The sequence below is a fragment of the Macrotis lagotis genome, chromosome 1 (genome assembly GCF_037893015.1).
Source record: "Macrotis lagotis isolate mMagLag1 chromosome 1, bilby.v1.9.chrom.fasta, whole genome shotgun sequence".
NCBI lineage: Eukaryota > Metazoa > Chordata > Mammalia > Peramelemorphia > Peramelidae > Macrotis > Macrotis lagotis.
This window is the reverse complement of record NC_133658.1, coordinates 796,962,028-796,979,348: the sequence shown is the minus strand read 5'-3', so window position 1 is coordinate 796,979,348 and position 17,321 is coordinate 796,962,028. Positions and strand designations below refer to the sequence as shown.

Genomic DNA, 17,321 nt, shown 5'->3' with positions numbered 1-17,321 from the left:
GACTCACATTCAATGGTTGATAATAATTCACCTTTATGTAGCTTTTTAAGGTTTGTGAAACACTTTGTTCTTATTTTTTTGTTTTTGTATTTTTTTTAGGTTTTTGCAAGGCAAATGGGGTTAAGTGGCTTGCCCAAGTTCACACAGCTAGGTAATTATTAAGTGTCTGAGACCTCATTTGAACCCAGGTACTCCTGACTTCAGGGCCAATGCTTTATCCACTGTGCCACCTAGCCACCCCAACACTTTGTTCTTAAAAACCCTATTGCCATTTTACAGAGAAGGAAACCGAGACTCTAAGGAGTGAAATACCTTGCCCATGGTCTCACAGCTAGTAAGTATCTCAGGCAGGATTTAAATTCAGCTCTTTTGGCTCCATGACTGTATCTACTATATGGCATTCATACCACCTCTAGTTCCAGTGAGGTCCTAAAAGGTGAGCACTCAGGAAGTTCTGGAGGTGTGTAGAAGGACATGGGACTCAGAGGAAGGACTCTTATCCTTGGAAGGACTTGGGGGAATCAGACAGAACTCAATTTCTGAAATACCTGAGGAGCAGAGCAGGAAACTGGGGCATATTCATAAGCACCCAGAGGGAGGGGGTGGGAGAGTGGGAGGATCCAGTACAGAATCTCAAAGCTGGCAGGAACCTTAATTTGAACCTGTTCTTGAACAATATCCCCAACAAGCATTCTTGAAGACCTCCAGCCCATTCCACTCTGAGACATCTCTGAATGAGACAAAGCTTTCCCTTGTACTGAACCCCTAGGGCTGCCTCTCCATCATTCTCCCTATTCATTGTTTCTAGTTCTGCTCAGAGAGCCACACAGGACTAGTATAATCCTTCCTCTATGTGACATCCCTTTAAGTCCATGGGAATATCGATCACTGCCCTTTCCTTTCCCTCACCCCACCCCCACTCCTGTTTTCAGCACCTAAAGCTGACAGTCACTCTCCAAGCCAGCTAGATGGAACAGTGGATAGAGCTCTTGGTCTGAAGTCAGAAAGATCTGATTTCAAATCCAGCATCAGATCCTTTCTAACTATATTTAAAAACAAAACAAAACAAAACAACAACCCTTCATTTGCCTCCATTTTCCCATATGTTAAAATGGGGCTGACAGCATTTAACTGCAGGGACATCATGAGGATAAAATGAAATTAATATTTGTTTCATGCCTAGCACATAATAAGCACCATAGAGATGCATATTCTCCTCTAGTCCCTTCCCTGAAGTAGATACAATACTCCAGAAGTAATTTGAGAAGGACAGACATCAGTGGGGCCATTGTATCCTTCCGGATACTGAATGTTTGTGTTGTCTTGAGATTGCATTAGGTTTTTTTGGGTGGGGTGTTCAATCATATTGAATGGTTGGTCTCCTAAGACCTCTATATTTTGCTGTACTTGTGAAGTTGATTTTTTTTTTTTGCATCCAAGTGTTGTACTTTACATTCATCCTTAGTAAATCTTAGCAGATTTGGTCCTTTATCAATCATTCTAGTAAGTTAGTAAAACGCTCATGAAGCACATAACACATGCTAAGAACTATGGGATTTATCTTTAAAGTAATTGCTACTCTACCTCTAGTGAGGGAGAAAAGATACAATGCAATATAATAAACATTTATCAAGTGTGTTCTGTGTGAAGAGCAGGGGGGGGGGGGGGTCGGGGAGAACATTATGGTATAGATACAGGGGTTGAGTAGAGCCTTGAATCCATAAAAAACTGGGTTAAGCAACCTTGCTAGAAGGGCTGATGTCATATGAAAACCTGTTTGTTCACCTACTTGTGTTGTAGGCCTGGTGAGTTTCTGCCTAGAGGCAAGGGCCTGGAGGTGGTAGTAGCCTTTCACTGAATCATCTCTGGATACACTGGGATGGACATGATCCAGGAGACCTTCCTCAGAATTGGAATAGTCTTACCTAGACATATGGACCTAATGACCCCCGAGGGTTTGAGCAGACTTGGGGCCCCTCTCTGATCCCTGGCTACAAATGCAACCTAGTTGTGTGATTCATTAGGGACAGCAGGGGGCAGAGGCGAATTATGGGAGCTGAAATTCAGTTAGACTGTTAGAGGAAACCTTCATCTTCTGGTCGCTTTGCTAGTTGAATTTGTAAGCTCTCTCCCTTCCTTTGTGCCTTCCTTTATTTTGTGTCTTAGAAACCATTCACTTCTCTCCTCTATCAATGCCTGTTTCACTTCTCTCTATCAATGCCTGCCTCTCAATATTATATGGCAGAACAAAGAATTCTGCACTGGGAGCCAGGTTTCCCAAGTCCAGTTTATACTTAACCTCTAGCCTCTCTTTGTGACTTTGAACAGGTCCCTTTCCCCACTTTGGGTCCAAGTTTCCTGATCTGTTCAACAGAGGTTGTGCATAAAGATGGTCAAGACCCCTTAGGGCCCAAACTTTGATTCTTTTACCAGAATGTGCTGGTGAATACCTGCCAGCAGAGGAAAGTTGCTTGACTCACTTTTTAAGTTTAGTCTTCAACACTTCCTTAGCCTTGACAATCAACAAAACCAATCAGGTCGTTTTGTGGCCTTTTCTGATTTTCAAGATGTAATTGCACACACTGAAAATTTAACAGACTTCTTGCTGGGTTCTAGATAGCTCCAGCGTAACCCTGATTCTTCCTCTTTCCCAGTGCTGGCATGGGGAGGGCAAGAAGCCAGGAGTCCCTATGTTGATGGACTCTTATGGATGGGACCTTGGGTAACTTATGAGGCCACCTTGGGCCCGTCTTCCAGGGCCCGTCAGGACAGGTGCCTTGGGGGCTTCTTAGTAGACTGTCTCTGTAAGCGTCACAGGGCTGAGTGCGGGAGATTGCTTTTCTTCCCTTAAAGCGCTAGGAGAGAACTTCCTCGCCGTGGCATTCTTCATTTCTCCTTGCCCTCACACTCCACACATGCTGCTCCAGCACGCCCTGGCGCCCGGGCCCTTCCTTCCCCACTGCCCAGGACTGGGCCCCAGGGCTAGCGTAGGGGCGGACTCCGGGGAGGGGGGTGCCTCGGGCTCCATCCGAAGCCGGTGGGGCTGCCGCCAGGCTTCACGCGGCCTGTCCCGGGCCTATCGGGCCCTCGGACCGTCCCCGCAGTCTCGGGTGGCGCTCGGAACGTTGCGCCGCGCGAGCCGGGGGAGCCGCGTGGGTGAGGGAGGCGGGGGGGCGGAGTGCAGCCCCCCGGGAGGGCGCGAGCAGGGCTGAGGCAGCGGAGGGAGCTTGGCCGCAGGGCGCCGGGGGCGCGGGGGCGCAGGGGCGGCCCGGGGGCGCAGGGGCGGCCCGGGAGGGGGGCGCGCAGGGGCGGCCCGGGGGCGCAGGGGCGGCCCGGGAGGGGGGCGCGCCGGGCCGGGGTGGGTGTGAGCGCGGCAGCCGCCTGGTGGGGAGGGGAGGGGGAGGCGGGCCGGGGCGGGTCGGGCCGGGGCGGGCGGAGCCTGGGGCGGGCCCGGAGGGAGGAGCGCCGCGGCCCGGGCCGGGAGAGCTCGGGCGGCCGGGGAGCGGAGCGCTGGCCAGCCGGGCGGGCGGGCAGGTGGGCGGCCGCAAGCATGGTCCTGGTGCTGCAGCACATCCTCATCGCCCTTGTCCAATTCCTCAGGCGGGGCCAGCAGGTCTTCCTAAAGCCGGACGAAGAGCCGCCGCCGCCGCCGCAGCAGCAGCAGCCTGGCGCCGACACCCTGCAGGTAAGGGAGGCGCGGGCCGACTCGGGGGTGCCTGGCCGCCGTGGCTGGGGAGGCGCTCCTGGACTCCTGAGGTCGGGGACCCAAGCGTCTAAGAGCTGAACACCCCCAAGTATCCTAGCCCCCTGCCCCAAAGCCCGATTCCGAGTGCCTGAGCCCCTGAACCTAAAGTGCCCGATCCCTTCATCCCCCTAAAGAGCCGAACCCTTTGCTAGAACCTCGAAAACCCAGATCCCAAAGCATCATGATCAGTGACCTCAAAACTCCCCATCACCCCCTTATCCCAGAGCGCCTACTCTTCCCATCCTGAAGTCTTTACTTCCTCTCCATTCCCAAATCTCTTATTGTTGATTCCAAAGCCCCATAATCCTTGGATCCCAAGGCTCTCGCTCTTTTGCTTTAAACCAGTATCACTCCTTATCTCTCCTCCCTTTCTTCTCTCTCTGCCACTCTCCTTCCTTTCCGAGTCTTTCCCCCTCTATTTTCTCTTTCTCTCTTCCTCTTTCTCCATCTTCTCCCCCCCCCCCCATCCCCATACAGATTCACATTTCCCTGCCCCCTCCATTCCACCCTCTTCCTATCTTTCTCTTGGTGGCCATGACTCTGTTTGGTATCTGCCCCAACCCTTTCTTCAAAGAGAAGATGTGGGGGAAAATGTGACTGCCCCAAGCACTGGGACAGGGTTGAGAGTGAAGATGGGGAGAATTCAGATCTATTCAGTCCCAGGGATGGGATAACACTTTCAGAGAAAGGTCTCTTCACCTGGAGGGAGTTTCTCCAGGTGTGAATATAGGCTGTTGGGGGGGGGGGGGAAGGGGTGTTTGCGTTGGTGATTGCTGTGTCTCAGTTTATATACTTTGTGCTGTATGTGTGTAGAGTATTCTCGGTTATATTTGTTTTGTGATGTGCTGATGTGGGGAGATGGGTATCCCACCAGGCTGTCTGTGTGTGTGTGTGTGTGTGTGTGTGTGTGTGTGTGTTTTCTGGTTAACACTGTGATTTGTGTCCCTGTTCAGTTTCCTTTAGGGACAAGTAGAACTTAAGGGCATAGATTTGAGAAATGGAATGGGTATAATTGAAAGCTTCAAATCCTGTGACCCTGGACAAATCACTTCCTCTCAGTTTCCTCATTTATAAAGGGTAGGGGTTGGACTTTCTATTCTTTAAGGTCTTTACAATTTTAAATCTATGGTCCTATAATCTATGAATACCCTAAAGGGAACAAGACTTATATACCTATTTATATTTTGGGGGTCACAGTTGGGGAGGGGACTATATGTCCACAATCTCATGATATGTTGGTGTCTGAGTACTGGCACATGTTTCATGTTTGTGTGGCAGTTTTGGTGTTGTAGTTTAGTTTGGGTGTCTGAGTATTCAAGTATGTAAGAGTATATGTTTTATGTTTGATATTCATTTTATATATTGTTGGAGGTGGGTCCTATGTGTATCCCTCTTAGTAGTTTATATTCTAGATGTCTTCTGACATCTAGAAGTTATATATGCCTATATGTCTACATATGCAGTTATATGTTTTGTGTACATCTTATCAGCTGAATACTTTGTCCCCAAAGTGGGTGTGTTGGGAATTGAAGGCTCTATGGATACTTTTGGCTCTGGGTGGTATGAATGTGATGTAACAATACTTTATGTCATTTGTATGAGGTGTGTGTTGACATAAGTATGTTGGAGCAATATGTATGAAGGGATGTGAGGGCAAGGAGAAATGAAAAATGACACAGGGAAGGAAGAAGTTCTCTTCTAGGACTTTAAGGGAAGAAAACTTGTTCCACCACATGCTGTGACTGAGTTGCTGTCTCTTTCTGCCCTGACATCAGCCTTTATGCAGAGCCTGTGAACTTGGGGCAGCAACCATTTCCTAAGTTTTTGGGAGTTCCTGGGGCATGTAATTTCTCTGTCAATGAGCCCCATTCTTGGGAGACTTCTTTTCCCCACCCCCAGTCCTGAGAGGAGAGGGAGTTTAGCTCTAGTCAAGAGCTATCATCTTTAGATTGTTCACCAAGCACTTTGCTCAGATAGACTATGCACATATTATGCCCTTTTTCAGATGAAACTGGTTCAGAGAGGAAAATATCTTGCTTTAGGTCACATTGGAAGTTTATGGCAGAGTGTTGATTTGAAACTAGGTCCAAATCAATAATCTTTCCCTTATTTTTTCTGCAGTACTTCTAGAAGATGATTTTACTTTCTCCAAGTTTCTCTCTTCTCTTTTTCCTCCTCCTCTTCCTCCTCCTCCTCCTCCTCCTCCTCCTCCTCCTCCTCCTCCTCCTCCTCCTCCTTCTTTTCCTTCACCTTTTTTCATCATTCTTCTTTCCTTTCCTCTTTGGTAACTTCCTAGAGAGAATGGGGTGGAGCGGGGGTGGTGGTGGTGGTGGTGGTGGTGGTGGTGGTGGTGGTGTGGGGTGGGGGTGGTGTTTAAGACCAAGAGAAAGGAGGATCTTGTTTCTTTTAGCTTTGAGAAGAGAGCTCTGTTTTCCTTTTTTCAGATCTGAGATGCTGGCAAATGACAGAGGTGGGTGTTGGTGGTGGTGTAAAGGCCTGGGGCGGGAGGGTTGTATGGGAGAAGAAAGATCAGAGAAGGTGGAAGGAGTGGAGGAGTAAAAGGAAGAAGGGAGAGTGAATAAGGAAAGGAAAGGAAAGGGAGAGGAGGGGAGGAGACATTGGAGGAAAATGTGAAGGAATGGAAAAAGGAAGAGGGAGAGTGACAGAAGAGGCAAGTAGGAGAGAAGAAGGATGAAGAAAAAAGAAAATGAAAATCTGTGCAGTGGACTGAGCACCAGGCTTAGAGTCAGAAAGACCTGAGTTAAAATCTGGTTTCAGGCACTTACTAGCTGTGCAGTACTAGACTAGTCACTTAACCCTGTTTGTCTCAGTTCCTTATCTGGAAAATGAACTGAAGAAGGAAATGACAGCCTAATTCAGTGACTTTGCCAAGAAAATCCCAAATGGGGTCATAATGAGTTGGACATGATGGAATAATAATGAGAATCCAGAAGAAAAAGGAAGGAGGAGCAGGGAGAAAGTGGGAGCTGAGCAGGGGAAAGGAGGAAATAAGGAGATGAAAGGGAAGGGGAAATAAAGAGATAAGAGGGAGTCAACAAACAAGCATTTTTTGATCACCTAAATTTTTGATCACTGTGCCAGGCCCTGTGCTAAGCACTAGGATTATAAATAAGGCAAAAAACTATCCCTATTCTTAAGGAGCTCACATTCTAATGAGGGAGATGCCATACAAACAGCTATCTGTGTATAAATATTATATATGTGTAATATGTATATATACACACACAGGATAAATTGGGGTATTGCAGAGGGAAGGCAAGGATTAAGGAGGACTGGAAAAGGCTTCTTGCAGAGGGTAGGATTTAAGCTAAGATTGAAGAAAACCAGGAAAGCTAGGAGGGTGATGAAGAAATGAATCCCAGGCATGAGGGATGGTCAGTTAAAATGCAGGGAGTCAGAAGATGGAGTGTTTGTTTGAAGAATGGCAAGGGGAGACACTGTCAGTGTTTAAAAGGGAGCGGGGCGGGGGGGAGGTGTAATAAGACTGGAAGATAAGAAGGGTCAGGGTTATGAAGGGCTTTGAACATCAAACAGGATTTTTATATATTTGATTCTGGAGGTGATATGGAGCCTCTGGAATTTATTGAATGGGGGTGATGACAGGAGGAGATGAGGAGAAAGGGGGAGGTGAAAAGGAGATGAACAAATGATGGGGTAAGATGAGGAGATGAAGGGGAAAGGAAAAGGAGCAGATGAGAGGGAGGGAAAGGCAATAAGGGGGAAGAGGAGAGGAAGAAAATGAGAGAGAAGAAGAAAGGACATGTGTCATAAAAGGAATGTCTTCACTTCTGGGGATGGAGGAAGATGAAAAAGGGAGAGAGAAGAGGTGAGAGTGGGAAAGAAGGGAGGAGAGGAAAGGAAGATAGTAGGAGGAGAAACATTTTATAATGAGGATCTAAGTTAGGGGGAGGTAAGCTGTTGCCCCATGTCTCCCAATCATTTCCTGTTCAGCATCACCTCTGTCTAGTGCAGAACATTGGTAATTTTTTTTATCTGCTCTTTTCTGTTTCCCTTTCTTTCTTCTTTCCTCTCTTTCAAGTCAAATAAACAAGCATTTATTAAGGGCTGACTTTTTGCCAGGTATCCCTTGCTTCTCTATGTCTGATTTCCTCTTGTTACCCCTTTCTCCCTTTGTGACTTCTCTCTCATCTTTCCACCTTCCTTTTGTCCATCTCTCTTCTTGTCTCCATATCTCTTCCCATTTGACTCATTCTTTTTCTCCCCTTTTTCCCCTCTCTGTCCTCTTCCTTTTTCATTTCCATCCTGCCCCTCCCCCATTCATTCTCCTCTTTCTCATCTCCCTGAGCTTTCTCTAAGCCTGCTGTCTGTCTGGTTCAAACAATTCCTTAGCAGGTTGGAGGGAATTGTGTTTTGTTATTAAAGGCAGGATATTAAGTAAAGTTGATAACATTTTTCAAGCCCCTCTGTGGACTCAGAGAAATAGTGTGGTATAGCAGATGAAAAACTAGCCTTAAAGCCAGGAAGTCCTGAGATCAAGTCCTATCCCTTATAGATACATGCTGTGTGACCTTGGATGAGTCTCAGAATCTCTCAGTTCACTGGTAGCTCTCTAAGATTGTAATGAGAATATGTTGACCTGCTTCAGTGAAAGAAATCTCCTCACCTGGGATTTGCCTATACTAATGAAATCACAGGTCTGGAATCTGTGGACAGCTGGCTGTCTCCATGAATAATTTGCTGGACTTGGGGTCAGAAAGCCGAGTTCAAATCTAGCCTCAGACACTTAACAGTATTGTGAGATCCTGGACAAGTGACTTAATTTCTGATTGTCCCAACTAAAAAATGAGAATAATAATAGCACTTTTCTCCTAGATTTGTTATGATGATGAAATGAAATAATTAATATTTGTAAATCACTTAGTATTATTCCTTTCTTCCTTCCTGAAAGATCATTCTTCGGCTTGGCTGCTTCATGAGGTGATACAAAAGAAGAGTTTCATCTTCTTTGAGCTTCCAATCTTCAAATTGGAATGACAGGTCAAAATCCTAGGAACTAGAGTCATAGAACATCCCCACCCAGAAAGGCCTCTTTGCCTGCTATAGTCATGGAATCCTGAAATGTTGAGAGAGGAGTCATTGGAGTCAGGTATAGGTATGTGAACTGGGGTAGAGAACAGTAATCTAAGAAAGCTTCCTGGAGTCAGGGAATGCTGACCGTGGTCCTGAAAGAGGAGAGGGATGGGAAAGAGTCTGGAAAATGAAAGACACAGAAGCTAAGTAGGATATCTGGTTTGGGGCAAATGTGTTTGGTACACTGGGGCCAATATATCAAAGCAGGTAGCTGCATCCAAGCAGATGACTGAGAAGCACCTCCCTGAGAGATTGGGGTCTCATTCCTATAGTAATTAAAAAATGCTTACTGACTTGCCTCAAGGGCCACTGCTCTATAGGAACATTGCTCAAAAGACTTCCTTTTCCATTTTCTATTGAAATTTTATTGCTTGTTCTCTGGGGTATCTGGGGCAGGGAAGGTCACCTCCATTTGAGAGTTGGTAAAGGGAAGGCCCTGGGGAATAGGTGGCACAGTGGATAGAGCACCGGACATAGAGTCAGAAAGACTCATCTTCCTAAGGTTAAATCTGGTCTCAGACACTTTCTAAATGTGTGACCCTGGTCAAGTCACTTACTCCTGTTTGCCTTAGTTCCTTATCCGTAAAATGATCTGGAAAAGGAAATGTAAACCACTCCAGTATTTTTTCCAAGAAAACCCCAAATGGGGTCACAGATTGAACATGACTGAAACACCTAAATGATAACAGCAATATGAAGATTCAGAGAAATGATGAAATTGACCCAGAATCATCAAGTGAGTTCAAGGTAGACCTAGAATTTGAACCCAGATCTCAGGGCTGGCAGCCATGACTGTTCTCCTTTGTACAACATTGCCTCCTTGGCTCAGCTCCCAGCTGCCTGTGGTGTGGAAAGGATTATTAATGACCCTCTGGCTCAGGACTCACGGGCAGGAAACGGCTTCTTGGCCACAGCTGGGGACCTGCTCCATGCTGGCCCCTCCAGCCCTGCCAGCTTTCCCTCTCAACTGGTGTTGACATCTTCCTATGATATCTTCCAGGGTCCTCTTCATCTCACCTACTCTGCCTCTTGAGCTAAACTCAAAACTGCCATCCACATCCCTCCTCAATTCCTCACAGACCCCTTTAAAGAAAGGACTGCTTTAGCCTTTGTTTTTCTTTGTCTTGCTTTCTGTTTTTGTGGTTCTCTTTTTCTCCTCATTTCTTTGTGTTGCTTCTCTTCATGTCTGTCAACTTCTCTCCTTGTCTTTCTTCCCATTTATTACCTTCTGGCCTGTTTTTTTCCTTTCTATCTACTTCTCTCTCTCTCTCTCTGTTTCAGAGTTTATCCATTTGTCTTTCCTTGTGCCTGTCTGTTGCTCTCTGCTCACCAGTCTATTCATCTGTCTCTTGTCTCTCAATCTCTGCTTATCTCTTTCTGTCTGTCCCTCTTTGCCATCTGTCCTTTTCTGCCTTTTTGCCTCTTTCTAGTCATCTGTCTGTCCATTGGGCTCTTTCCTATTATATCAGTCTCTGTTTCTGTCCACCTGTTTCTATCTCTCTGTCTCGGTCTCTTTGCCCTGTCCTGTCTGTCTCTCTCTCCATGTCTTGATTTTTGCCTACCAGTCTCAGTTTGTGTCTGTGTCTCTGACCACCTGTCTACCTCTGTTTATCTTTGTCTGTCTCTGCTTGTGTCTATGCTTGTCCTTGCCTCTTTCTTTACATAAATGTCTGTATCTCCATATCTGTTGGTCTTTGCCAGTATCTCTGTCTGTAAGGTAGCTTCCAGGTTTCCAATGCCACAAGGTCCATCCCTCCCCTTCCCTCTGTTTCCAACTGCTCTTCCAACATGTAAAGAAATCTATTAGTGCAGCTCTAGGGCAAAAATTTCTGGGCTGGGGTTAGGAAACCTGGGTTTTGATTTCAGCCTCTGCTACTGATTTGCTATGTGACTGTGACTAAGTCTCTTGCCTTCTCTTCACCCCACCCCATGCCTTGATTTCTTCCTTTTTGAAAAAGGATTTGGCTGATGGCCTGTTTAGCCCCTTCCAGCTCTGCCCTAAGATTCTAATATCCTGTGGTTCTAAACATGACTGCCTAGAAGCAGCTGAAGCCATGGGCTCTGTTAACGTCAATTTTTAGTTATTAAAAAAAAGTAACAAGCAGCAATGGAGACAGATCGTTAGAGACGCCAGACGGTACAGGAATGGGGAGATGGGGAGAGACAAGGAGAAGCTTTTTCTGAAGAGTGAGATTCAGGGGGGCTTAAAAACTGAAGGGGAACTACAACCTTGTCCCTAGGTAGCTCCCAATCTGAGGGGGAGAGAGTCCCTTGAATTTAGGAAGCTGTGTCTGAGGGAGATGCCTGAAGTGGAGGAAGAAGTCATAGCCCTTATCTTTGAGATACTTCAATATGTGGGATCCTAGCCCTTAGACTAGGCCTGGATTTGAGTGGGGAGACAGTCCCTTTCCTGAGGAAGCCCCCAGTCTGATAGGAGAGACAGGGTTCTTGACTCTGTTCTCAGAATTCTGGGACTGAGTCCATAGTCCTGACCTCTGAGGGCCCTTAGTCTTGTAGAGGGGAGGAAAATGCAGTCCCTTTACACATGGTGGCCCATGACTGACCCCAGGAACTTCCTTTCCCCTATTTGGCTTCTTGGGCAGGCAAAGAAGAGGAGACAACAGCCAAACAACAGCCATCAGCAGGGCTGGAAGAATGGGAGGGCTGCTTGCCAAGTTCTCCATGGGCCACTGGGGAGCATGTGTGCTGGCTGAGGATGGATCAGCCCTTTTGGCTTCTCCAGACAGATTCAGGTCTCTCCTCTCTTCTGTCTCCTCCTTGCTTCTGTCCCTGACTCAGGGTGTCCTCTTCCCTCAAGTCTCCCTCTCATTGGGGATTCTTAACAGGGAATGTGATAGAATGGGCAGAGTTCTGGATTTGGAGTCAGGCCATTGGCAATTCTGATGTGACCAGCTTTGTGACCCTGAGCAAGTCACTTCATTTCTCTGATTTTCAGTATCTTCCTTTATAAAACTGGGCTAGTGATTTTTTGTACACATCTCCTCAGGTTTGCCAAAAAAGGATTTTGTTAATCTCAAAGCATCAGAGAAATGGGAGCTATTCTAATTTTGTGACACACATGGACCATGAGTATAGTTAGACATGTGTGTAGGCATATCTTTCTTATTTGACAGTAAGCTCCTTGAGGTCAAGGACTGTTTTGGATTTTTAAAGAAAAAAACCTCTTATATCCTTAGAACAAATAGAATACTTGGTTGAATTTTTACCCCCAGGGCTCCCTAAAAGGCTGGCAGGGCAGATAGAAACTATCTCCATTTTAGAAATGGAGATACTAAGGCCTGGAGAGAGAAGTGTTTTCCATTTGAATTAAACAATATTTATTAGATATTAACTCATTTTACTGGTTGATGGAGTGATGGTGACAGAGTTCCTTGAAACCTTGGACTTAGAGACATGAAAGCTGGGTTTGAGGTCTGATCTGAGGGGCAGGAAAGAGGAAGAAGAGATCATTTTTATCAGGGAGTCAAGATCTAGATGGCTTCATGGAGGAGCTGGCATCTGTTCTGGATCTTAAAAGGAAGAGAAGAATTTTGAAAGAGAATTGGATTGGTCTAGGCTTGAACACATGGGATTGGGAGAGTACAGGATCCAATTAGGAAACAAAAGGGGTGGTTTATTTTGGCTAAAATGTATAGATTGTGATAGGAATGTGAAATAAGGATGTAAAGAAAGGTAAGAACAAGATGGTGGAGATTCTAGAGGGATAGTAAGTACTTTGTGTGTTATTCTATGGACACTAAGAGCCCCTAAAAGTGTTGAGGAGAGGAATGTCATAGTGTGACCTGTGACTTAGGACTCTTAATTATTGTAGCAGCTTAGAAAGATGTTTAATCTGGAAGCAAAGAGGCTACTGAAGGTGAGAGGGCTTGAATTAGAAGAGTAGCCTGGACCTATGCAAGAAGACTTGAGTTCAAATCCTGTCTCAGATAGTTATTAGCTATGTGATTCTGGGCATATTACTTCACCTTTGTGCCTCAGTTTCCTCATCTGTAAAGATAATAGCACCTACCTTGCAGAATTGTTGAGGATCAAATGAGATATTTGTAAAGTACTTACATACATGATATGTACAGTAATGGGAAATAATCTCAGAAGTTCCAATTTATTCTTATCTTACCTTACTTGCTTTTATATATTTGTTTGCATGTTGTCTCTTACATTAATTATAAACTCCTTGAGGGCAGGGACTATGGTTTGCCATTTTCTTTTCCAATTATTCTACAGATGAGAAACTGAGACAAACAGGTTTAAGTGACTTGACTAGGATCACACAGCTAGTGTCTGAGGTTGGATTTGAACTCAGACCTTCCTGATTCAAGATCTGTCACTCCATCCACTGCACCATCTGACTGCCCCATGACCTTGAATAATTCTCTGAGCCTCAATTTCCTCATCTATAAAATAAGGAGACTTAGACCTAATGATCTTTAGGTCCTCTTCCAGCTTTGACCATATTAGGTTATAGGTTCTCTTTTGACTATGAAATAAAACACACATACTTAGAGAATAAGAAAGAATCTAGGGCTGGGACTCCAGAATCCTGTTCTAGACATAGGTCTATCCTTGATTTGCTGTGTGACTTTGGGCAAAACCCTTCCCTTTTATGGGCTTCAGTTTTCTCCATTTCTCAAATGAGAAGATTTGACTAGTGGTCTTCTTCCCTTCCTCTGATTCTAACTGTTAGACTGTAGGAACTTGGAGAAGGGAGAGAGATGGAGGGACTTCCTGGGGGAAGTGGGGCTTGAGCTGGTCTTTTGACGAATGAGAAAGATCTGTAGTGGCAGAGAGAAGTAGGAGTTCCCTACAGAATCAGCATAGATGAAAAGCTAAGACTTTGGAGGTTGTCCAGTTCGGTTCCTCCATTTTACAGAGAAGGAAATTGAGGCCAAGGGAGATTTTGTGACTTGCCCAAAATAAAATAGGTAATGGGCATCAGAGGTAAGATCTGAACTCTGATCCTCTGACTCCAAAGTTAGTGCTTTTCTACTATACCACACTACCTCGGGGGCATGAACAAAGACTTGGAGGCCAGTCCAGGAAGGAGAATGGTATGGGGGCTTGGTGGGGAGTGGGCAGTGAGGATCTGGCCCCAGCTTGTTGGGGAGCAGGGGGAGATTAGACTGGAGGAGACTGAAGTGGGATTATGGGGCTATAAGGTGTTCTTCCCACATCAGGGAATGATATGTGTTTCTGGTCGTAAAATTGCTAAGGAAGCTCTCCCCTGCCCAAGGGAGCGATTCTGCCTTTTGGGTGGAGATGTCTTGCGGGGGGCAGGGCAGGGAACCATGAATGGGGAGGAAGCCCTGGGCATTGTGGGTGAGGGGGACAGACTCTTTGTCTCTGTGTTCTCGTCATTTCCTCAGCAGCCGGACATGACTGGGTTGAGATTGGTCATCACACAGAAGACAGGAACAGGCAGTGGCTAATGAACACATGGCCCCATGGGGCAGGGGCTAGGTTTGGGAGATTCAGAGTACCATCCAGGGGGTAGGCACACTTTTCCCTGGAAAGAGTGACATTCAGGAGACCATCCCTTGAAACCAGGTACAATCGGAGGTCCAGTAATACTTATGACAGATCTCTGAGAACTAGTCATATCCAGAATATAGCCATACTCTGAGAGACCCCTAGAGAGAAGCAAACTCAAAGATACAGCCACATCAGTGACCCCTACAGATAGTGAAACCACATATAAAGCCACACACAATTAAACCCCTATAGTCACTCCTATACATAGTCTAGGGGAAAACCCCTAGAAACAATTACACCCAGAGATTTAGAGACAGGAAGATTCTCTTGTAGATTGTCATGTTGAGAAATATAGTCACATTTAAGGAGAGCCTAAGAGATCTTCACACCTAGAAATATTTTTAAGGAACAATCACCTTTATGAAAAGTTTCAGTTGGAGATATGACCTCACTCCAAGAACCCTGTGGAAGATGGAGTCAATGCTGTGTGATAGTGGTGGAGGTGGAGTGTGGTACAGGGATGCAGTCATCCTCAGGGAGACTCATACACAGGGTGGATGGATGATGCATAGTTGCATCCTAATACAGACATGTAACATCACAGGAACACAAAGGCATTCCCATACCCAGACAGAAGTGCGTGATCTCCAATGACATATTCCCTTTGGAGATAAAACTCGGGGAGGGAAAAAGTGATCCTGGTTCTTAGGATGGGCACAGCTGGGAGCCCAGCCCCGGCTTGAGAGCCTGGAGGCTGTTTATTTCTGAGCAGTGATGGGTGCCTACTTTCTCTCCCAGCCTCCCTCCCCTCCATCACCACATGCTTCAGCTCAAAGCTGCCAAATCGAATCAACCCCCTGCGCCCAAACCAGCCTGGCACGGGGGCCGACAGCTGACGAAGCTGGGTGGCGGGAGGTAGAACAGATCCTATCTCCCCCTCCCCCTGGAACCCAGCCAGGCTCAGAATATCTCCAGGATTTGGGTTTCTAGACAGGATGAGGGAGACTTGGGCCCTGCTTTCAGGGAGCCTGAAGTCTGAGGGGTTTCACTGGAGTCCCCAGAGCCAATGCCTAGAGCTAATGATCTGAGGCAAGAGGTAGCAGCCCAGTTGAGGTATGAACCCAAGGTCTGGGTCTCTGGGTGGGCAGATCAGAGACTCACTCAGGCCTAATACTTTTCTCTTTACTTTCCCCTGCCCCTCTCTCCCACCCCAAGATATTGCCCTTGCTATTTTGGCTGCTGAAGGGGTGGATTTCTGAATTTTGTACCAACTCAAACAGCCTAAAACAGAACTCATCGTTCCTGCTTGTTCACTGACTCATTGGGAAGTTCCTTCTCCAGTCTGGGCCTTAGTTTATTTTTCTGTATAATGGAGGAGGTTGCACTTAGGGGCTTTCTAACTTAAATGTTCTATCTGAAGTCCTTCCAGATTTGACATTCTGTATTCTAAGTTCTAAAGTCCCTTCCAGCTCCAATATTCTGTCTTCTAAGAGCCCTTTCAGATCTAGTACTCCATCTTCTAAGGACTCTTTCAGCTCTATCTAATCTATATTTAGGGACTTCTCAGTTCTAAAACTCAACATCCTGAGGACACTTCCATTTCTGATGTTCTATATTATCCATTTTCCTCTCATCTCTGACCCCCTGCCCTCTTTTAGGCCACATAAAACCATACTTTCTTCCTTAAACACATTCTTCCTTCTGATGTCCTCATCTCTGTCATTGTCATTGTCAGAGTCCTTCCTATATCTTTGGTGGGCTCCCTTCTTCTACGATTCTGTACCCCCCTCTCTCTTTTCCTCCCCCCTCCTCTACTCCTCTCCAGGACCTTTGGAGGTCTCCCTTCTCTCTCTCATGTAACCTTGTATTCTCTCCTTCATCCCTGCAGGCTTGGTGGAACCCAGGGCTAGGTTTTTCTTCTCTCTGCTTCCGTCCATTACTGTCAGTTCCAAACTGACCCTTCCATCTTCAATCTCTTCTCTCCATCCTCTTTCACAGAGGGCTAGGGTCACTTTCCCACAGCTTACTGCTTCTTCTTCTCTGCTCAGAAAAATACCATTACTTCCATGGCCCTAGGAATAGAGTTTGAATTCCTTAACTAGATAGTACAGTAAATGGTACTGAAGTCAGGAAGATGAGTTCAAATTCAACCTCTGACAGTTCCTAGTTGGGTGACCCTGAGCAAATCCCTTAAACCTTCTCTGCCTTAACTTCCTCAACTGTAAAATGAGAATAATAATACCCACCATCTCCCAGGGTTATTGTGAGGTTAAAATGAGATAATGTCCTTAGCTTGACCTGGTACACAATAGTTTCTTAATAAATGCCTATTTTTCCCTTCAGATACTTGAAGACAATGATCATGTTTCCCCAGATATTTTCTTCTTCAGGCTACATGTCCCTAGCTTCTCTGTTGTTGTTGTTGTTATTATTATTATTATTATTATCATTTCATCATCATGATCGCTCCAAGGACATGGGCTATGAATCCCTTTCAGACCAGGCGCTCCTTGAGAGCTAAGGATCTTTGGATCTTTCACCACAGAATCTTCTCTCCTTCCAGATTCTAGGCATCTTGAATGCAGGGGATTCATTATTCTACCTCCCTAAGACTTTCTCTCTCTTCTCCCTATGCCCAGCTTCCACTTACTCCTTGACCAAAGATAGGGAATGGGGTAGTCAGCATAGGGCAGGGGCACCTCCCCATTTCTGGACTTGACTGCTATTTTAGGGTCTCACCTGTCATGGTCCCAAACAGCTGAACAGGAGTCTTCTCCCTCCTTTCTCTCCCTTTTTCTTCTGTCTCTTCTCTTCCTTTTCCTCTTCCACTCCACCCTTTGCCTTGGGGCCTTAAAACTCCATGGGAGTTTGTGCTTAGACTCGTGTCTGGCCATATAGCTAGGGAGGAAGAGGAGCCCTGGGCTCTACCTTTCCTGAGTTCTTAGCTTCACTAGGAATGGGGGAGGGGAATGGA

The 17,321-nt window shown here is 46.1% G+C and overlaps 1 protein-coding gene across 1 annotated transcript in view; it reads left to right on the top strand.

Moving 5' to 3' along the window:
- The first annotated feature begins 3,508 nt into the window (after positions 1-3,508).
- Positions 3,509-17,321, top strand: part of PDE2A (phosphodiesterase 2A) — a 117,846-nt gene continuing 104,033 nt past the window's right edge. Inside the window, exon 1 of the mRNA XM_074216795.1 lies at positions 3,509-3,685. Within this exon, the coding sequence (XP_074072896.1) occupies positions 3,551-3,685 (135 nt within the window). The 5' untranslated portion in view covers positions 3,509-3,550. The remainder of the gene's footprint in view (positions 3,686-17,321) is intronic.